The following is a 22,521-nucleotide window of genomic DNA, read 5'->3' as shown; positions in this document are numbered from 1 at the left end:
TGCACAGCGGAAGTCTTCCACTCTGCTGACTGAGAGGCTTTGACACAAATTCCAGCTCATGCATGGGAGCGTACAGTCCCGCCTGAGCAACTGCTGCAGCCTCGCATCCAGAGGATCGGGACAAACGGCACATGTGAGCCGGGCGATGGCCGACAGTCTCAGTCAGAGGACAGAGTCTCAGTCAGAGGACACAGTCTCAGTGTCTCTGTACGTCTGACTGCTGCACTAAACGTCCCCTCACTCTCTCCACTGTTTGCTTTGTTGTCCTGGTGTGACAGACCATCGGGATTTCAGTGATAAAGTCCTGCAACTAACGCTTTTGTTTTGTTATTGATTAATCTGATTATTTTTCTTGGTTAATCATTCTTTACTTTATAAAGAACATGGTCTTCAAATGAGTTGTTCCAAACCCCAACATATTCAGTAATCGAAGAAGATAAAGAACATCAGAACAAATCTGTCTGCCTTTATATTAACAGGATATGAGGAAAAAGTGTTTGAACCCATCAATGGCTCAGGGCAATATGACTACATTTATTACATTTTATCTGATGCAATAAACTTGATTTCATCTGATTTTTTAAAGTCTGATTTATAAGCATATGGTTTTGTATTTTAGCTTCAAAATATATTTTTATGTGATTTGCTGTCGGATAGGACGCTACTTCTTAATTCTGTTTTTTATTTCTAAAAAATTAATCATTATTGTAAGGTATGAATAATCTAAAAATAATCAGCATTCCTTGGAAAATGCTATAATTCCGTTTGATGTCTTCAGAGTCTGAATGCATAAATACTTCTAACTCACAGCTTTTACACATCGAGATGTAAATCGGAATGCAGCAAAAAACTGCAAGTTACATATTCCCGGAGGGAGGGGGGGCGTCACGCTGGGTGTGACACAGAGGATGGAGAAACATTGAAACTTCAGACAGTCAAAGAGAAAACTGTTCATACTTCTTGAGTCAGCTTTCTGTTTAGTTAGCAATGTCATTATTATTTCCATCCACTCCTGTATGATTTAAACAGTGAAGCTGTTTATTTCAGGCACATATGGGACAGCTGCAGGCACAGAAAGGAAACGGCAGTGAGGGTCCCCTGAGGTGGAAGCCACAGGTCTGAGGTGATGCTGTCTGCCATAAACAATATTAATCCTCATTTCTCTCTCCGTCTCCAGGAGATCGCTGCGAGCTGTCGTCCCGCTCTGGCCGCTGCGCCCCGGGAGTCTGCAAGAACGGCGGCTCCTGCGTCAACCTGCTGGTCGGCGGGTTTAAGTGCGAGTGTCCGTCGAGCGGCTACGAGAAGCCCTACTGCGAGATGACCACACGCAACTTCCCCCCGCACTCCTTCCTGACATTCAAGGGCCTCCGCCAGCGCTTCCACTTCACCCTCTCTCTCACGTAAGCCCCTCCGCCTCCCTAACACCAGCTACCAGAGATGGGAAAAGTACACATATCCTTTTCTCAAGTAGAAGTACAGATACTTGTGTTTAAAAATACTCTGGTAAAAGTAGAAGTACTGACTAAACGTCTTTACTCAAGTAAAAGTAAAGAAGTATGGGCTTCGAAATGTACTTAAGTAAAAAGTACCCATAACTACCAGCTGTTTTAAAGAGTAACTGACCCCCCTTTATATTTATAAAACAATAATTTCATTGTTAGCTAATGAATGTTTCCATGCTGAACAACGGCAAACAATGAGAACGTTTTCATTGGTCCTTCTTCTTTGGAGAAGATCAGGAAATGATGGATGCACGCCGGATCGTGTTAAAATAAATAGGCACGCAATGACTCTAAATAATAATGATCACGCCACCAAACACAGATTAAAACTAAAGTAACGAGCCTGTTTTGAAAATGTAAGAAGTAGAAAGTACAGGTATTTGTTTTCAAAATGTAAGAAGTAAAAGTAAAAAGTCGTCAGAAAAATAAGTAGTGGAATAAAGTACTGATACCAGAAAAATGTACTTAAGTACAATAACAAAGTATTTGTACTTCATTACTTCCCACCTCTGCCAGCTCCTGCTCACCTGGATCACCTTAGCTGCTCCATCGCCTTTCAGTCATCTGTTCACTCCACCCCCACACCCTGCTACTGCATGCACACTCTCCAGCTACCCCCTGAAGTGTGCTCCCCCCACCTCACATTTATGTAACCATAATGGTGTTTAATGGCACTAATGGATTCGCTGAACAATAGCCATTTACCGAGAGCCACTTTGGTGTCAGAATATAGTTCCTGTGCTATTAATAAAGAACCACATTAGAGGTGTGCACACTGCGCTGGGAGGTAAAAGTAGGAGCTGTGTAACTTGCATAACATAAGGATGTTGATCCTGCAGCCAAAAGTGAGTCTGATCTTGTTACAGTCAGTGTCTTCGGTCACTTTGAGCTGTGAGTCAGCAGCTGGCTTATTTCAGGACAGTCTCCCTCACCAAGGTGACGCCAGGCAGAGGTCGTCTTTAGATGAGTTTGCAGTCTAGGGCTGTCATCGACTGAAAACATTCTTAGTTAATTAACACTCATACTATTTTGTTGACTAATTGATTAGGTCATTTAACCATCAGATCTGTAGAACAGTTTCTCAACAAAGAGTCATGCAAAAGCATCTCTTTAAATCGTGTGTTTAACCAGAGATGTGTTCGGAAGTGTCTTTGAAATACAGATAACATTCAGGAAGGGATCATATTTAAAAAACAAAACACTTAAGACAACCGCTATAGAAGGTTAAGCTGCCCCATTGTAGTCACTATGTATTTACAGTATTTCACAGTTTTAAAGTCAGATTTGGGTTTGTTTTTGTTTCCTTTCGCAGATTTGTCTCAGAGGTGGTAACAAGTTGTACAACAACATACGACGACCTACATCTACAGGATAGGAAAACTTTGCCTCATTTGCCTGTTAAATATATTTCTCAAGACATTTTAGAAAAGGAAAACAATAGCAGACTGAAAAATAATCTCCTTTTAGACTATGTTCGGGACTTTTCCCTGAAGGGATTAATGACGATTAGATGTCTTTGCTAACGCTGGCACTTTCTCTGAGAGCTGGAGGTGATATCTCATGGCACAATTAGCATTTAGTAATAACAGCAAAGATCTAAGCCCAAGGTTTGTTGTTTTTCCTACACTGCATAAAAAGAAAAACCTGCAAATTCTTCATGTAAAATGTATTAGGTTAGTTTTAAAAGTAGACAGTTTTACTTTTAACGCGGTTTCAGTAATTTCTTTCCACCTAATGGCAGTGTCGATTTACATACCTATATGATTGTGAATGTATTTTCCTAAAGATGAGCAACTTTCCGAATGAGTTATTAGGATGCAGGTGAAGCAGTTGAGGAAATTGAAGCTTTTGTTGGTTGAGCATTTGATGGGGGTTTGTAGAGGGGGAGGTGCTATAGAGACGAGCAGATGAGCTGTGAAAACTGAGCACATGCATAATCAGCGGGACCTCCTCCCGGCATGAACTGTAATGATGAAATGTAATCAAAGATATAAGCCGTCATTTCTGTTTGATTTCTGTCACAACAAGGCACAACACGTATCACCTCTGGGATGGCATCACAGGGAATGTGTCCTGCCGTTTAGCTCTTCTCATTGTGTTCCCCGTCACCTTAGACGTGCTTGGCGGCGGTTGGCACTCACAATGGCTGCTGGTGGAAATAATATCCCCCTTGTAAGCTTTATGGTTTCGGCCCTTCTTTAAGCAAGGTTCAAATGACAGTTTTATTTGATGGAGAACTGCTCAAACCAGTTTTGAAAGTGGTCTACATTTCACTGGAAGGTCACAGAATCTGTGTAAAAAGTGCCGATCCTGAGAGCCTGAGGTAGGAGAGGTCAATAAGTAGCTCTGTCACCTGAGCCCGCACTGATCGAGTTCTTGCTGAAAGAGCTTCTGTTATGATGAACGGCTCAGGAGGTGGATCTTGTTCTCTCACAGTGACGGCTAATTTTAGGTCTCATTCTATAACAGCTTCGTGCTGATGAGCTCTCGATTAAGGCTGAGGTTTCACAAATAAAGGTGCTTACTTTTTTGGGATGAGCCCGAACAACATTCCTAGAATTTAATATTGAAATATCTCCAATATTCTCTGTGTCTGAACTCAGGTTTAGGTCTTGGGCCAACTCATTCCAGAGGTACAGCCATGTTGGACCAAAAGCAGCTTAAAGAGGCCATACTGCAGCCCAGCACGATTATGATGATAATACAAACATGTTGATATTTAGCAATTATTTGAGATGTATCTTAGCATGATAACATGTGCAAATTAACACTAAACATTATGTAGATCTTAGGCTGATCAAAAAGATTTTCTCAAGAATTTGGCAATAAACCGAAGTAAACCCTATTGGTTTCTATCCAAATATATCTTGGCATTGACCAAAAAACTGTACCAAATCATCTACAATATTTGACTATACAACTCAAATGTCCCTCTCATGGTGACGCTAGATGCAAAGTCAGAGAAACACAAGTCAGGAAAACCCATCCTTCAGGGAACATTAATATCTGTAGAGAATTTAATATCCATTGAATGGATTAGATATATCAGTCCAGACCAAATTGGTGAATTTACCTACTGACACTGCCATCCCCAGAACTCAAATATTCTTAAACCTTTTTAAGCCAACAAGGCTCCTCCTTCATTTCCTATCTGTTTACAACAATTATGTCATCTCGCGCAGATTTCTGTATCTTGATTCAGGTTATAAAATCAATAGGGGGGCTATTTTTTTCCTCCCCACTGCACACATCCTGTGAATTGCAGCATGTTAGCATTGCGTGACACAGTTCTATACATAAGGGCAGACTGGTTGTTATTTTTACTGATGGCTGCCTAATGTGACACGCAGTGATGCCAGATGAGTCAGTATTTAGCTCCGGATGATTACTTTCATAGTCCAAAGGGCTCCGGGGGGCAATGCGGAGAAGCCTTTTAAATCGATCCGTCAAAGGCTGCCAGCCTAGTGAAGAGTAATAGACTAGACCCTGATTCTAGCTGGCGTTCTGTTTTCTTTACTGGATATGTAGACGCCATCTGACTGCTCTATATCTGCTGTTATTATCAGCTGGAGACTCACCATCCTCTTTCCTCCGAGGTCATGATCATGGCTTTTCTCAGTAAGCAGGTCAGCGGTGCCGTGCCCCCTGGCTCCTCTCCAGCTGAAGAATATTGCACAAATATACAGTTTACCCTCAAACCCTGAAGTCTTAAAGAATGGGGGTGGGCGGCTGCTCATGTTGTCTGAGAGTATGTATAGATATGTGGATATATGAATGTCATATTTCTTTAAAAAACAGCTTGTCTGGGGTTTAAACACAGAAGAAAGGAACACTATCTTTGTGGGTTTTCAGTGTTTCATGGTAAGTCTGAGATTGATCTTTTTAAAATAATAAGTCATTATTAATTTTGAAGTAAATGAAGCTGCTTGTAAATGACGAGTAAACACAGATGCCAGTAAGCCGCACATGCCTCTCAGTTGGCAGATGTGCACAGGACACTCATTGTTACGTCCCCTGTGGGATCTTAATGTATAAATCCGGTAGTTAGTGCCGGATGTTTTTCTTGTTATAACACACTTTTACACATCCCAGTGACCCATTTCCACAGAATCAGATTTACGACCACAGACTACAGCTGACAGGTAAAGCGTGATATTTTTAAACATGTGCTCCACCACATACTGTGATCCCACATCAAGAGTGAGGCACTGTGGGCTATCAGGTCCCCGAGTTTGAACCATGTGGGCGCAGATATATTGAAATGTGCATTAATGTGCAAGGATCATGCATCATGGCGGCCCGGGGCGATCTAGTTTCCCCATTAAGATGCAAACAGAAATCTGAAACTAAGGTTATAGTTACAGCAGCTGTCTGTGTTCTCCTCCTCGAGAAAATATATTTTGAAACTGTCGATGTCGTCACTCCGAACTGCCTTCTCAAGCGCTTCTTCTTTACTTCCCCCATTCTGCTTCTTTGACATTGCCCTAGTTTTCTGTCTCTGTGTGGCAGTGTGTCAGTTAATGTGGTATCTATTCATGGCACGCAGATTCGACATTCCTTCACTGTGTCTGCGTTTTCCTCTGACTCGGCCTTGTGTTTATGATTAACCTCATTATCTGTTCAGTGATCTTCGTCAGGCCGCTGCATTGTTAAATCTTGATCTCATCTTCAGGATAGTCAGCTACACGTCACACTGCATTACTGTAGCACTCCGGTGTGAAGGCTGAGCAAGGTGAAAGAGAGGGGATAGTATGGATGGTTTTTAAATGGGTCAAAGGAAACAATTGCCCTCTTTCTTTTCTCTGTTACGTAGAGCATGGCTGACACAAACGCTGTCTTACAGAACATGTGTGTGTTTGTCATTTGTACATATTTTTAAAGGCTTTTGTTACACGACATTTTTCTTAATTTCAACACATATATAATTAAAAGACCAAAATTAACAATGTGACTTCTACCGGTCTGTGTCACTCAATCCAATATGTTCCAATTGAAGACATACTTTTCATAAACAGACAATTGTTACTAAGATGAATACATTTAGTTTAGTTTTCGTCTTTCAATTAGACAAATAAAAAATGCAACACCAGCCTTAAGCTTTAATTCCTTGGTTTAAATAAATTAAAAGTTATGAGATTTGGTAGTAAAACATTTAATAAAATGTAATTGTTGTCTGTTTTGTTTTTTTCAGGTTTGCTACTAAAGAGCCAAACGGTTTGTTACTGTACAACGGACGCTTCAATGAGAAACACGACTTCCTGGCCATGGAAATCATCAATGAGCAGATACAGCTCACCTTCTCCGCAGGTAGAACAGTTATAGTTATCTTCAGGATTGACTGCAAATGATTTAGTCAGTTTCAAAATATCCTTGTCCCGAGTCATTCACATCTTTCATTGTTTCACAGGTGAGACCAAAACGACAGTTTCCCCGTTCATCCTTGGAGGAGTCAGCGACGGCCAGTGGCACGTGGTGGAGGTCCACTACTACAACAAGGTATGATCTATGAATAATGAACAGAAAGTGATTTATGATACGTTTTCATTTATTATTGAGTATTCATCTGTCGTACTCTTCTTCTCAATGTAGACGAATAACAACTAGTGTGAAGGTTGTAAACTGGCGATGAATTATTCAAACACTTGTGTTTGAAATGTTGAGAAAGACCCATTGATTATTTTACTGAACCAGGGTTCCCACGGATCCTTAAAAGTTTTAAAAGGCATTGTATTCATTATTCCTAAAAAGAAGTTTTATTGGTATTAAAACTTCTTAAATCAATGTTTTAAAAATCTTAAAAATGTTAAGACATGAGGGCAGGTCGTTTTTAGCCCTTTGGGTATTGTATGGTGAGATGCTCAGAGCAGATTTACTGTCTCATAGTTAGCTATGACATGCGGAAATATAATTTAAAGAAAAATAGTTCAAGCAAGAATCTGTGGCCTGAAGCTGAAGGAACTTTGCCGTTTAGACACGAGTCTGTTATAAATCTTCTCACTCTCTAAAAGAAAGCCATAAAGTATATTTAGCAATATGTCGTACTATACATGGTGACTGTGGTGAATCCTCACTGTATTCTTAGGAGGTGTTTTTCTCATTTCGTTATTATAAATAATACACAGTTGCTGACATACCTTTGGTTAAGTCTGTCTATTGCTACGCCCCTCATCAGGTGAGGCAGTAAAATACCAGACATAGTTCCTGTAAATAGGGGGAATCACAGGTCTGATCTGTAGACACACACATGCCAATTTATTGCACTGAAGACTGACGTGCTGTCTCAATAAAAAGCTTTATCTTCAGGACATCCATAGAGGACAGTCTTTAGTGGGTGAAGTTAGTTGTGTACATTCACCTCTTTAGCGCTGCTCAGACTAAGGACTCGCTGCTGATGATCTGGAAGAGAGCCAACGTGAGACACTGATGGAGGGTGAGACGAAAGATGTGAGGGGGGGGGGTGAATACATGAAAACAAGAGAGTGGGAAGGCAGCGTTTCTCCAGACATGCTCAAATATGTTTTGACTAATACACATTCTCCATAAGAACACCACAACAACTCAATCTGTGGAGGAATGTATGGAGCTGTTGTCTCTGCTCTCTCAATACTTTCCCAGCCAGGACCGACACACAGGATGTCACATTTTAGTCTATTGAGGAAGTCACTTTGCATCATAAAGATGTTGCCAGGCAACACCCCCGCTGCTCACATTTTCTATTCAATGTCTATGATAACACGGCCGTGTCAATTTGAGCCAGAAGAAGTGATGAAGGGGAAAATCTTGTCGACTTTTGGATGAAAACTAGCTGCTTCTGTGCCAAGGAGACATTATAGTCCCATTAATCACTTTGTACAAAACCATCACATTAAATGAGTCTCTGGCTCTTTTGTTGTCTCACTGACCTGTTAGTTTTACATCTGTAAGTGTGCTGAATGTTTGAAGAGGACTCGATTCTGGTCATGTCAAGTTTGCATGTACAGGACAAGAGCAACATGTTTTCATCAGACTACTTGTTTGATAAAAAAATCAGCTTACCCTTTCTAGTCGATAAGTTAACTATTTGTTTGTTAGCGGTCTTACTCAAGTTAAATCTATTAAGTGAAGTTGTTATTTCATAAGCACATTTGTTGAGGTCAGCATTATATATTTCTATCTTACTGGATAAGGGCTTTGGTGGCATATAAATGAATGCATGAAGTTCACTTTTATTATTTATGATTTATTAAAAGCATAACTTATCTTACAAACTCACAGAAACATTTCCACAAGAATTCATGATATAACTTTCAATAGATCAAGAATGATGCATTACATTCTACAATATGTTATATATTATATCATATCATATACGTTTACCTGTATAGTAAAGTGTAACCAATGGAACATTTCCCCATTCATTATTGAATACATAGCATATTTTATCACTTAATATTCCAGAAGAGTCTGCGGTCTGAACTAATCCCCCTCGCTGCACATCCTGTGGGCCGCTGAGGTAGAAACATGGCTCCTCCCACAGCGGCCCACTCTGACCCGTCCCTGTCCGCAGGTGGTGGGGCAGGGTGAGGCGGGGAGGGGGCATTTTAGATTGAAATGTGGCTTTCAGGATGGTGGGGGGCTGTGGAGAATGGCAATGACCGCTGCCTTTGTGTTGGGCAGTGAATGATGCGGCCCCGGGGAAGGTGCCCCTCTCGCTCTGTTCTCCAGCGAGGAGCAGCAGAGGAGCGAAAGGAGGGTAAAGAAAAGCCCAGAGAAGTATTGACTCGGGCTTTGAGCGGAGACGCTGCGCTTCAGGGCCGACCCCTCTTGTTGCTATGGTTTTTCTGGTCAATCTTAGATCCCATATTTGTGTTGCTTGCTGCCATGATCTTCCAGCATAACCCCTGCAATCCTCTGTGACAGGGAACTCATATTCCCATAAGCCCCTGTAGCGGCGAGCGAGAGCAGTGTTTAATGTGGTGTTGAGCAAATATGTGCGCTCCAATCAGTGCTGTCAGGCCGGGGTTTTGTGCGGCGGAGAGACGTCCTGACAGACGGTCATTATTGGAGAGTCAACAGCCGTGACTGATGACAGCAGAGGTCAGAGAAAGGAGCGCCCACTCTGGAGCGCTGCCTGCCTCACAGCTTTCACAGCAAAGGGAAAACCGTGGAAAAGAGCATGTCGGATGATTTCACCTTTGGCAATTCACACCGCATGTTTGCTTGTTTCATCATCAACAAATTTGTAACAAATTGGCGTCAAGGAGCATCAACTGAAAAGTCAAAGCCACCTTCAGCTTCTGTCTCCGTCTACTTAACATTTCAGTGTTGAACAACAAGTCTCACAGTCAAGAAAATAAGCGCCGGGACTTCCTGTGGGAACCTCGCTTCACAACAGGGCCTGTTGTGCGTGAAAGAAAACTTGATAAATGTTTCTAATATATCTCTGTACAGACTGGGCCGCCAATTAAGCGTCTCTGAAAATGTTAATCTTCTTAGGTGACGCAACAGCTTTCAAGTCAGTCTTTGAAATGATTTACAAAAGTCTGGAGTTTTATTAATCTACTTGGCTCCAGGGTTCAGAGGATTGCTAGCCTTTTCATGGCCACAAAATAAAGATATTGATAAAACTATAAACATTTCCGTAGGTATTAGCCTTAGTCTGAACTCTGGGAGGTGTTTAAGTAACTTATATTCAGCCACAACCCATATTTTTCGGTTTTGCATAAACATTTAGACCTTTTATTTATACATCTCAAAATATATATAATTTTGTCCCGGCATTTATGATCTCCGAAGAATGGATCCTACTGACTCGTGACCTTTTGACCAGTTCTCACTTATCCAGTTAAATGTCTCAAGGTTATTTGATATAATGGCACAAATTGACAGTCATGAATCTCAAATGTGGATTCAACTTTTGTGATCTCTGAGTTTTATACTAACACCACCACACAAAATTGACATTTAGTTTTTGTGTGAAATGTCTACACAACTTTTGGATGGATTACCATGACTTTTTGAACATGCATTCATGTTGCCCTCAGAAGAAATGTGTTAATCCTTTAAGTTTAGTTGCAAAACTAAAGCCCATTGGCCTCAGATGTACTTTGTATTTAGTGCCTATTGCCAAATGTTAATAAGCTAAGATGATGAACGGTCCTCATACAGCGCATTTAGCATGGCTGCAGGCTCTCTGTCTTTTTCATTAGTTTGCTTGTTTTACTTTTTGATTACAGTATTCGTTAAATACATTTCATGTTTTTTGTCCCTGGTGGGCGATAAAGTTGTATTCTTCCATCTATTCCACATCACACATATTTTAGAATAAATACATACAGTGAGTGAGGTAGAATGTTATTATAACAGATGGTGTAGCGCTATTATTGCTCTCTCATCAATAACACTCTTCACACTGCGATCACAAGACACTAAGTGAGTGCAGGATGGAGGAGACTGCAGCCTCTCAGTTAGAGTCACATTATGAGAGACTCATGGAGATTTAATCAAAACTAAAGATAAATTCACGTGAGAGAAATGTAATTGCAGGCTGAACTGAGGAACAGCTGGACGTGTGTAATAAAGGTCCTCTGATAGAGCTGCTATAGATGTTTCTCCAGCCAATTAAATCTACTGTATATCTGGATTTAGGTGTTGTTTTAATTAGCTTTTAAATTAAAAGACCAGACAGCAAATGTCAAGAGATTACATTCCCAGAGGCTCATGCAAACCGAGGCGAGGACTATTCTAGTTTAACTTCATGTAGAAGGCCAGACAGGAAAAACAGACGCTTCATGTGTGTGTTTTTGTTGCATCAGCACTGAGCCAACTCTTCCTATCATCTCTGCACATGAGACGGGCTAATTCCTCCCAAATCCTGTCTGACCAGCTGACGGCCCAGCGTCCGCCTGCAGGCCGCTCTCAGCGACACCAGCCTGAACCTACACTTAGGGATAACATGAGCTCTACGTGACCTCAGAGAAACCGGCCGTTTTGAAAAGAGGTCGCAACCTTTTATTGACGGGATCATCATTCTTTCCCCCGCAGACCCCTCCCCCTTTTGTTGCTCGCCGCATTGATTTCTTAGACAATGAAGAAGATCCTTTGTCGACAGGGATGATGTCCTGCAGAGAGTAGGCATCTCCCCTCTCTCTCCGTGTGTGTGTGTGTGTGTGTGTGTGTGTGTGTGTGTGTGTGTGTGTGTGTGTGTGTGTGTGTGTGTGTGTGTGTGTGTGTGTGTGTGTGTGTGTGTGTGTGTGTGTGTGTGTGTGCCTATTTGCCTTTTGGCTCTAGCTGCTATGATATGAATTATTGAAAAACTGAACACCAGCTAGCTAATGCTGAACAGGGATTGAACTCAGTTTGATGCAAAAATGGCCTTTATTTGTTTTTCGTTTCTTAGTTTCAAAGCTCCAGTTTTTAATCTGGCTCATAAAGCTTTGAGCAGCCTAGCACTGGTTGATATTCCCCAGAAGTTTTTGCACTGCTTTATGGATTAACCCTGTATCCAATGGAGCAGATCAATGAGATATTTTCTTAACAATTTGATTCCTATTTATAAATGCTAGGTGACCAAAATACTTCAGCATCTTAAAAATAGCAGCAAAGCATTTTCTTCAGTGTTTTATGATCTTTATACGACAAACCAGCTAATTCTCAAATGAGTATGAAACTATAGGACGATAATAACTCTTCTCTTCTGTCCATATAAATCAAGCTATGTTTATAGTTACATTGCATACTGATGGAAACTTCTTCAAATAAACCTGTGACATAATTCTGCGATGAATTCCTCTCAGAAAAAAATAAAAAAGAGTTTCCTTTGTTTTGATCAAAGCCTGCCCAAACATAAGGAAGGCGCTTCGTAATGAATCTTGATATTCATGAGTGTTTCTCTTGCTCCACAGCCGATCATGAACCAGGCGGGCCTTCCACAGGGCCCCTCGGACCAAAAGGTCGTCGTGGTGACGGTGGACAACTGTGACGCCTCCGTGGCTCTCCGGTTCGGTCACATGATCGGAAACTACACCTGCTCCGCTCAGGGCAGCCAATCAGGATCCAAGAAGTGAGTCCACAGGAATTCAAAAGGATTATAAGTTCTTTCATTACAACGTTAAAATAATTAAAATGTTCGCAACAAACATTCAAAAACAATCTTTTGCTCTTTCCCTCAGATCTTACTTTATTTCTACTGTATTTTCTTCAGTAATTAAATTTATTACTTTCTTTGCAAGTGGCTCATTAATAAAGATAGTGAACTTGTTTTGAAATGAAGTGCCACCTCTCCCTGCTTTGCTTTCTCCTTTATTTGAATGTTTATCCTTCTTCATGTTTTTATCTCCAGGGGGAAAAATAACACTGCAAAACTGAACTTTGTGTTCCCCCTATTAGTGTTGATGTTGTAAAGGCAGGGTAACAAACTCTGGGTGTGTAAACCTGTTTCATCTTCTCAGATCCTTGGACCTGACCGGCCCCCTGCTCCTCGGAGGGATCCCTAAACTCCCGGAGGATTTTCCTGTTCGCAACCGTCAGTTTGTGGGCTGCATGAAGAACCTGCGTATCGACAACCAGCACATAGACATGGCCAGCTTCATCGCCAACAATGGCACTCTGCCAGGTTAGTTTTGACCCTCTGCTTGCCACCACACATAATACTCTACTTTATCTCTTAAACCTGCGCCTGTTTTGCAGTCAAACAATGTTTTGCTGTTGAAGAGAGAGAGGAGAAAGAAGAAAACAATTAGCTCAGCAGGGAACGGAGTCAGTGGGAAGTGATCATTGTGTCGGCTATGAATAGTTTATCACCTTCTGACTTTTTGTTACTTGGTTGAAAATGATGAAATAATTAACGTATTTTCCTGCCTTCCTAGGGTGCTCGGCCAAAAGACACTTCTGCAACAACAACCCGTGTCAGAACGGAGGAACCTGCGTGAACCTGTGGGGCTCCTTCAGTTGTGACTGCCCGCTTGGGTTTGGAGGTCAAAACTGCGAAAGAGGTGAGTGGAGATGAAAAGTGCCGCTGACCCGAGACTCAACCTGTCATCGAGTAGGAAGCTGTCATCCATCAGGTCAAAAATAAGCAGGGTGGAAACAGTTACTCATGCTCAAAAGGCTACATTTGCATTTCAAAATGAAAGCGCAACTGCAGTTATTGGTGTCAAATGAGAAATCTCAGCTTTTAGCAAACACATGACTTGATTTCAGAGATAACATTCCTCTTGGTGACAGGACAGCAGTTTGAATATCTGATTTCTGAAGGATCTGTATAAATTGTGATTGATTATCACAAATGCTTGAGTGTGAATTTTCCCTGGTTTACAGAATGTTGAGCTCTTTAAGACTGTGAAAGACTAAAACATGTTTTTAGACTTTAGTGACCTACAGTCCAGTCGTTTATGTTTCCGACCCGGTGTTCTCCAGTGTCTGTTTTTGTTCCACCTGATCCTCTGCAGCTGTTATCTGTGCTGATTTATGGTTTACAGCAATTTGAGCCGAGACAGAGGAAGAGGAATAAGTCAAGTAAACGACAAAACAACACACCTCTTGCTTGAAGGTTGAAGTAGAATGGGTGAAAAAAGATTTGTTTCGGTGACGCATGTTCATGTGTATATTACATTATAACAGGAAGTAGGGGTTTATATTCAAATACGGTCAGGTTTGATGCATAGAGTGCATACATCTGAGTTGATGCATAGAGTGCATACATCTGAGGAAAATGGGGCATGGGATTGTAGAAGTGGAACATAATGCAGTTGTTTATGTTTAATGAGCTTTGATACCTTGAATATATTATTTTCATAAACACTCCTGATCAACACCATCATTGGAGTGTTTTTAAATGAAGTTTATGTGGGTGAGGGGTAGGAAAAAAATCATAGATCCAGCTTGAAGATTTACTGCTTTTCTTTTGTCTTTCTTGATAGTAAACTATATATTTTTGGTTTTCTGGACCGTTGGTAACCAGCAAGTGGTATTTTACTCAGTTTGGCGAAATTGTCATTATTCACTGACTTGAAAAATTAGAAGTTGGTTGCAGCTCTTAGATAGTGTGTGTGTGCGTAAAATGTACTATAAATATTGATCTGCTGGCTTCTGCTAGCCACATGTAGCTACGGTTACAGGTGTGGTTAAAATCAGCATAACCTTCACAGTACGATTAATCAGGCAGTGGAAGTGGATTCATTTCAAAGCTTTTGCATAAACGTGAAACATTTTGACTGAAATTGCACTGCAGTTTCTTTCTTCTTCTTTCTCTCTCTCCAGCCTCCGGTTTATTTGCCGTCCCTAATCGATCATTTCGATCAGGTGCTTTGCTGCGCTTCCTACAGTGACAGCCTAATGACAGGGGCAGAGCGTCCTTTCCTGTCATGCTGTGTTCCCGTTTGAAAAAGCTGTGCTCACACACCAAGACTTCCTGCTGATGCATGAACAACACAGATACAACTGCATTCAAAATGATGTTTAATTCATGTTTTACTGCTACACTCAAGCATTTATAGTGCTCGTTTGAGTTATTAAAGATTCCCCTTCATACTCGTGTAAGATACAAATATACAGCTTTGAGGGATAATTGATGTCCAATATGTTTTTGCCAAAATAAATTCAATTCCCTTGTTAAAAAGACTTAAGATAACATCTACTCTCTTGGCCTCATTGAAATATCCTAAATCTATCAGTGCACAAATACTTTCTGATTCAACGGTTAACGACTTGAAAGTACGTTCTCTGTATTTGCACTGGAGGTTTGCAGGTCTGGACCCTGAATAGACTTCAAAGTTATGAGATCATAAATCCTCTTCAAAGATCACATTTAACAACATGAAGGAAAGAAATTGAACGAAAGGCGATTTTAATCATATTTTAATACATTATTTTTCAAGACAAATTGATATTTTCTTACTGACTATTTGAAGACCTTAAATAAAAGTTCACATTTAGACCATAATTCACTGGGATTTTCAATAGTGGCTGTGGTGTGGTGTTGGATGTGGATTCTTAGTTAGGCTTCCAAATTAATCCAAAATGATATATTTAAAACAAAGTATAGGAAAAAAAAAAGTCACTACTGCCAATCCTGCTTTGAAAAGACAGTGAACAAAGCCATGTCGAGGCAAATGCTCACTGGGTTTTTGGAACGCTTGATTTGATTGCAGACGGCATAAAAAAGCTGGCAGACTATGTCTGATACATTTTTTTGATGTGATTACTTGGACGTGATCAGAGAACAGACTGGACTTGCTGATTGACCGCATTGCCTCACTGTGAAACTCTCTATTTATCCTCATCACTTTTTCCTACTTCTAACTCTCTCCTAACAATTTATCCGGTTTTTCAACACCTTTTTACTCCAGTGATGGCCAGCCCGCAGCGTTTCCTGGGTAACAGTCTGTTGCAGTGGAACAACATGGCGGCCGCCTCGGTCCCCTGGCACGTGGAGCTGATGTTTCGAACGCGTCAGGCCAGCGCCACACTGCTGCACATCTCCGCCGGCCAGCAGCACAACCTCACTCTGCAGGTGAGAGCAACATGTAGCAGCAGTGACACACTTATACTCCTTTCCTTCATCCATCATCCATCTGCTAATGACAGTTCTACTGACACAACGCATTCATTTTTAGCTTTGGTCAAAATGTTAATTAGACAAAAAAAGCAAAATGTTGAAAGATTTCTAGGTTATTTATTTTTTAATGTCTCTTAATCTGATCACAAGAGATAAATCACCTGAATTACATTGAAATAGTGAAAAATATGAATGTTCTTGGTGGTTGTGAGGTCTGGCATGAAATCAGACAACACCTGTAGTTTCAAAAAGATGAAACATTTTAGGGTTGAGGCTCCACCTGTTGGCCGGTTGAGTCACTGACTGAATCAGACGATGTTGAGACAGAAACCCGAATGATCACATGCTCATTGTAGCATCTCTGTCTAGTTACAGTTTCAGCTCGTCTAGACTCTCTGATTTTGCATAACTCTCCGATAATCTATTTCCAGCTCTGCACACCTGTGATGTTTAGAGTTTTGAGGTTTGAACTTGACTGCGTGAATAAAAAGACAGTCAGAATTCTCTGGTTCTCTTCATCATGTGATGCAGTGCTGATCTTGCCAGTCTTTTTTCTCCTCTGTTATTGAACATCGATTCAATCTCCCTCCTGCTGTTTCCTTCCTTTTCCCCCGGCTCTCTCCCTGCCTTTGTAGCTGCGCGGGGGGAGCGTGTTGATGGGTCTGCACAGAGGGGAAGACTCCACTCTGTCCCGGGTGGAGGAGGTGCTGGTAAACGATGGAGACTGGCATCATCTGCAGCTGGATATCAGCAGTGTGGGGGGGGCGTCCAGCCACCATAAGGCTGTGCTGTCTGTAGATCAGGGGCTCTACCTGGTGAGTGGATGTGTCCTTGTTGCTGTCAATCACCATGAATCACATCTTGTAGTTTTGCAGACATTAAATCTTTATCATGCTCCTCCTCAGGCCAGTATGGAGGTGGACGGGAAGCTGCGAGACTCCAAGCTGAAGACTGTGAGCGTTGGTGGTGTGGCAAGGCCTGATGGGAAAATTCAGCATGGTTTCCGTGGTTGTATACAGGTCCGTCCCTTCTGTAGTCCCTTACTCATATGAGCATTTGTGATCATGTCTAGCAGATATCTGAAGGTATTACACTAAGGATCTCAACTAGAAGGTATTGCTGTAGTGTTTTACAGATCAAAAGGAATCTCGATTTGGTCAAATTTGATTGAAGAAAAACATATTCAGATGCCTAGTATTCAAAGACTAGGTGTAAAAAAACAGTCATTAATAATCTGTTGAAACCTGTATATTTAAATCCACTGTTTTAAATAACTTTTCCTTCTGTTTTTAACCCTTTTCTACTTGCCCTTTGATATAGAATCATTCTAACTCAGGATTGTTTGAAGTTTTAACTTCTTGACTTAATGATGGAGTGCAGCTAAACATATATTAATATCAGAGCACACAAAATGCACACAGACTTAAAGTGTTTTTATAACACTCCTTTAATTTCCCGCAAATCGCGCTGTCTGTTTCACCAAATTGCAATTTGCAGCACAGGATAATTTACTCTTTTGCTCGCAAACACATTACTGTGTTGTGTTTCCAAGGATACCTTTGTGTGATTAATTGTTTGTTTGCCTCCAGGGTCTGCGTGTGGGCGGGGCTCTGAGTCTGTCTCAGGCAAGGAAGGTGAACGTGGAGCCGGGCTGCAGCGTGCCCGACCCCTGCAGCTCCAACCCCTGCCCCTTCAGCAGCTACTGCAGCGACGACTGGGACTCCTTCTCCTGCACCTGCCTCGCCGGTCAGTCCACGCACTGCTCAGAAACACAAAACCATGATCCTAACGTTTGCAGGGGTTCATACTGCTGTAAATGTTATTTCAGCCCATATACGATGATGTCTGTAAAAGCTCAATGGCAACACAGAAAAGTAACAGAATTCAGACATAAATCTTTCTCTTTCTCTCTGCTTACCACAGTTTATTGGCCATACCTTTTTTGTTCCATCACAACAGCTCATTCTCCTTTGTTTACAGGCTACCATGGCAGCAACTGCACTGATGTGTGCTCGTTAAACCCGTGTGAGCACGAGTCAACCTGCAGCAGGAAGCCCAGCTCCCCTCGTGGTTACACGTGTGACTGTCCCAGCCACTACTTCGGCCATTACTGCGAGAAAAAGTACAGTTTTCCCGATTTACTTTCAAATGTGCGCCTTTTAGGGCTGAGCTGGCCGTTTCTGAATCGCTACTACACATGCTGCAGAGCAACTATTTCAAGTATACTACATCATAGAGTGGCGCAGAATGCATTTAAACAGTCCTTCGGCACCACCCGTAGTATACTTGAAATAGTTGCTCTGCAGCAGTTTTACTTGCGATTGAGAAACGGCCACAGTCTTTATAAAGGTCATTTCATGTCTTGGTAACTAATTGAAAAAAAGAATAGTCAATATGAAAAAAACAAATCCCATGTTAACCATCTGTGTGAGTTTAATAACTGACAGAGAAATACTAGATATTTTATCATTTAATTCATAATTGTGAAAAAACTGAAAAATGATATTCCAGCTGTACGCAGACTGTGTTAACATGTGTGCACACAAATAGAGTTTTCAAATAAGGACAATAGTTGGATTTACCCAGATGCCTGTTTGTTAATTGCAGTGAACTGAGTAGTTAGGAAAAGTGTGATACAAAACCACAATCTAAGTCTGTGCTTGTCATGTTGTGTCAGTTGTGGTTCTTCTTGTTTTGTGTCTTTTATTACTCTAAATGAATCAACGTTATGCCTCCAGGACCGACTTGCCGTGTCCCCGAGGCTGGTGGGGTCACAAGACGTGCGGCCCCTGTAACTGTCCGACAGACAAAGGCTTCGACTCTGACTGCAACAAGACGAGCGGAGAGTGCCGCTGCAAGGTGAGCGTGTGCCGACCTGCAGCTCTGCGTCATCGCTCTGTAACAGACAGACTAATAAACGTATTCAACTGTTTCTCAATGACATAGATACCACACATTAATTACAGTACTCTGTGTGTGAAGCAAGTATACAGGAAATCAATAAACAGCAGTGTGTTTAAGAAAATTAAGTTTTCTGTCTATTTGAAAGAGAGCTGCAACAAATAAACATGAAAAAAGGTGTGGGGGTTTAGAGATAGATCATTTGTTTTTTTATTCAAACTTTATTGAGTTTAATTAGATATATTTTCTTTATTCTTATTCTTATTATTATGAATACAAATAATAAAGAGGTAATCTGCAAAGATAAATAGGTCAACCTTTAATACATTTAAATTTGAATATAAATGTTATTAATTAATTCCTAAATGTTTTAATTATCAATTCATTTATTGGAGATTTAAAGAAAAGATATGTTCAATTATCTGATTAATGCATTTGGTTTCTTTACGCCTCTTTTAACTGATTATATTTAAGATGTGGTCAAAACTACACATTTGAAGACGTCATATTGGGCTAAAGAAACAATGATCCAAATACTTTTCGGACATTTTACCAACCAAACAACTTATATCAATCAAGAAAACAATTGACAGATAATTCAACAATGATATTTGTGGGTTTCGCCTTCTAAATCAGCAACTTTCTCCCGTTTCCAGGACAACCACTACCGCCCTGAGAGCAGCGACACCTGCCTGCTGTGCGACTGCTACCCGGTGGGCTCGTTCTCCAGAGTGTGTGACCGAGAGAGCGGCCAGTGTCAGTGTAAACCCGGAGTCATCGGGCGCCAGTGTGACCGCTGCGACAACCCCTTCGCCGAGGTTTCTCCAAACGGCTGTGAAGGTCAGAATGCTTCAGATTATTGTAGAGTCATTATTCATTCATAAGCCCTGTGTTAATAGCTACAAGTATATTAAACCCTTTTCCATTTGTATCCTCATCACCATCATCTCTGCTCTCCTTCCTGCTCCATCTCTCTCAGTGATCTATGACAGCTGCCCTCAGGCCATCGAGGCCGGGATCTGGTGGCCCAGGACCAAGTTCGGTCTCCCTGCTGCCGTTCACTGTCCCAGGGGAACGCTCGGTATGATGGCAGCTCCTCTAATTACCATATAATAATGGCAATATATACTTGCCTCAAGCTGCAGTCCTACCCTCTCATTTGACAACCCCCCCTCTCTCTCTCTCTGTTTCTCCTTCCTCTCAGGCACTGCAATCCGTCACTGTGATGAGCACAAGGGCTGGCTGCCTCCCAATCTCTTCAACTGTACCTCCGTCACCTTCAGCAAGCTCAAAGTCCTGGTGTGTATTCTCTCCCTGTCAGTTTTTAAATGTACCAATTCCAAAAATAACATCCTTGTCTGCAAAGTTGTGGATATGGTCCTTGTGATTTAAACAGGCCTGAGGGCTTTTACATTTAGAAATCTAGCAATCATGTTTTTAATATTGTTATTGAGACATTTTCCTATGTATGTTTTAGTAATGAAGCCCCAACTAATATAATCTTTTCTGTTTCGTCCCCCAGTCTGAAAAGATTTCCCGCAACGCCTCGCTCCTGGACTCTGGACACGTCCAGCAGACGGCAGCCATGCTGGCCAACGCCACCTCGCACACGGAGAAGTACTACGGCAGCGATGTGAAAGTGGCGTACCGGCTCACACAGAGTCTGCTGCAGCACGAGAGCACCCAGCAGGGCTTCAACCTCACCGCTACGCAGGACGTCCACTTCACTGAGGTGAACAAACACAGCTCTATGGAAACTTCACAACACATGAAACTAAATTAAAACAAAGCATTTCTGCAGTTTTAGCACTGAACAAAAAAAAGCCAGTTTTCCAGCCTTTCATGCTGTATCCACAGGGAAGACTTCACACTCATTTTCGCTCTCCGCTGTGGCCTCCTGTCACACTGACCGCTCGCTGTTTTTCTTGCAGAATCTGGTCCGTGTGGGCAGTGCCATCCTGGGTCCAGACACGCGGACGCACTGGGAGCTGATCCAGCACTCGGAGGGCGGCACAGCAGCGTTGCTGCGCCACTACGAGGACTACGCCAACACACTGGCACAGAACATGAGGAAAACCTACCTCAGCCCCTTCACCATCGTCACACCACACATAGGTGAGCTTCACCAGGAAGCACAACGTGTTATTGCCAAAGCCTCTGGGTATTTTACTGCAGGAGAGATCCAGTTTACTGACACATTTATCTACTAGCTTCTCCACACGGTCCCAACTCTCAAAGCGTTAACTAATTGATCAATTGACTAATAATTTCAGCATTAATTTAAGTCTTATAAAACATTAATAAAGAAAGAATAGTGTCCCTCCAATAAGCCCTGTAATTACTTTTGGGCTAGATCTGATATTTTCTGGACTCAAGATATGATTTGAAGGCTTAAATTCTCTGGTTAAAGAAGGAGTCCAGTTTCATCAGCTCAGCTCTCTGCCTGTCTGTGTGTTTCTCGCAGTCATCTCTGTGGACCGACTGAAAAAGATGAATTTCGCCGGAGCCAAACTCCCGCGGTACCAGTCCCTGAGGGGCCCTCGTCCTGCGGACCTGGAGACGGCCGTCACGCTGCCCGATTCAGTCTTCCAGCTGCCTGTGGACACCAAGGGACACAGACACCTTGACGTCTTCCCGGAGTCCTCGCTGAGGAACCGCTCGTCCAACAGGAAGAGACGCCACCCTGAGGACAACCAGCAGGACGCCATCGCCAGTGTGATCATCTTCCACAGCCTGGCCTCGCTGCTACCAGAGAGCTACGATCCTGACAAGAGGAGTCTGCGGTAAGAACGGTTCATATAATAAAGCTGTGTTAGAACTGCGTTATAGATACTTTTGTTGGACGAATTGTAGTCCCAGAAGTTATGCGTTAAACAATATTATTGTTATTGTAAGACCTTTTAACCTTTGTCATGGCCACATGTTGGCTGAAATACAATGTTAAATAAACAAACACACTGTTAACACAACAGCAATATGAAGCTCAGACAAATAATCAAGGTCATAATTATCATGAACTGTAAGGTCAGGGCCGCCCCTCCCTACACGCAGATCACGCAGACTGCGTGGGGCCTCACCTCGCGGAGGGGGCCTCATTTTGCAGAGGGGCCTCATTTTGCAGAGGGGCCCTCATTTTGAAGAGGGAGCCTCATCTGAAGTGCAAAGGCAGCGCACCTACAGTGTAGCGTGCCCCCCGTCGTCGTTATCGCGACACAGAGGGCCTCATCATATAACTTTGCGCGGGGCCACAAGTTGGCCAGGGGCGGCCCTGTGTGTAAGGTGATTAGAACATAAAAAGATGCCATGAAGCAAAGTGATTGCACAGTCTCAAGCATTTGAACTTGATGCACTGGATTTCCCTGCTAATCCTCACAAGGATAACATAAAGTGAACTTTAATTGAATGGTTCAAATATCAGTGAATCTCCTCTTTGCTCATATTCAATTCAGATTATTTTCTTGTTATTAGGCCGTTAGAGCTTTCTTTTAATCTTTTTTTCCAAAATAGACAAACTGAAAATGTTGATATTTAAGATTTATACCATTCTTTTTATTTAAAGAGGACACATGATGTCAATGATTC

The 22,521-nt window shown here is 41.9% G+C and overlaps 1 protein-coding gene across 1 annotated transcript in view; it reads left to right on the top strand.

Annotated features, from left to right (window-relative positions):
- celsr2 (cadherin, EGF LAG seven-pass G-type receptor 2) overlaps positions 1 to 22,521 on the top strand; it is a 39,241-nt gene that overhangs the window by 7,571 nt on the left and 9,149 nt on the right. The window contains exons 2-19 of the mRNA XM_010779223.1: positions 1,178 to 1,400; positions 6,694 to 6,809; positions 6,910 to 6,998; positions 12,386 to 12,543; positions 12,932 to 13,095; positions 13,349 to 13,474; positions 15,830 to 15,993; positions 16,674 to 16,853; positions 16,944 to 17,057; positions 17,628 to 17,784; positions 18,019 to 18,160; positions 18,777 to 18,897; positions 19,596 to 19,779; positions 19,919 to 20,020; positions 20,144 to 20,238; positions 20,462 to 20,671; positions 20,871 to 21,054; positions 21,404 to 21,722. Coding sequence (XP_010777525.1) covers positions 1,178 to 1,400; positions 6,694 to 6,809; positions 6,910 to 6,998; positions 12,386 to 12,543; positions 12,932 to 13,095; positions 13,349 to 13,474; positions 15,830 to 15,993; positions 16,674 to 16,853; positions 16,944 to 17,057; positions 17,628 to 17,784; positions 18,019 to 18,160; positions 18,777 to 18,897; positions 19,596 to 19,779; positions 19,919 to 20,020; positions 20,144 to 20,238; positions 20,462 to 20,671; positions 20,871 to 21,054; positions 21,404 to 21,722 — 2,848 coding nt within the window. The remainder of the gene's footprint in view (positions 1 to 1,177; positions 1,401 to 6,693; positions 6,810 to 6,909; positions 6,999 to 12,385; positions 12,544 to 12,931; positions 13,096 to 13,348; positions 13,475 to 15,829; positions 15,994 to 16,673; positions 16,854 to 16,943; positions 17,058 to 17,627; positions 17,785 to 18,018; positions 18,161 to 18,776; positions 18,898 to 19,595; positions 19,780 to 19,918; positions 20,021 to 20,143; positions 20,239 to 20,461; positions 20,672 to 20,870; positions 21,055 to 21,403; positions 21,723 to 22,521) is intronic.

Source organism: Notothenia coriiceps, unplaced genomic scaffold, assembly GCF_000735185.1.
Source record: "Notothenia coriiceps isolate Sejong01 unplaced genomic scaffold, NC01 NC01_scaffold00019994, whole genome shotgun sequence".
NCBI lineage: Eukaryota > Metazoa > Chordata > Actinopteri > Perciformes > Nototheniidae > Notothenia > Notothenia coriiceps.
The sequence above is the reverse complement of the archived record's forward strand: the minus strand, read 5'-3'. Positions and strand labels throughout refer to the sequence as shown.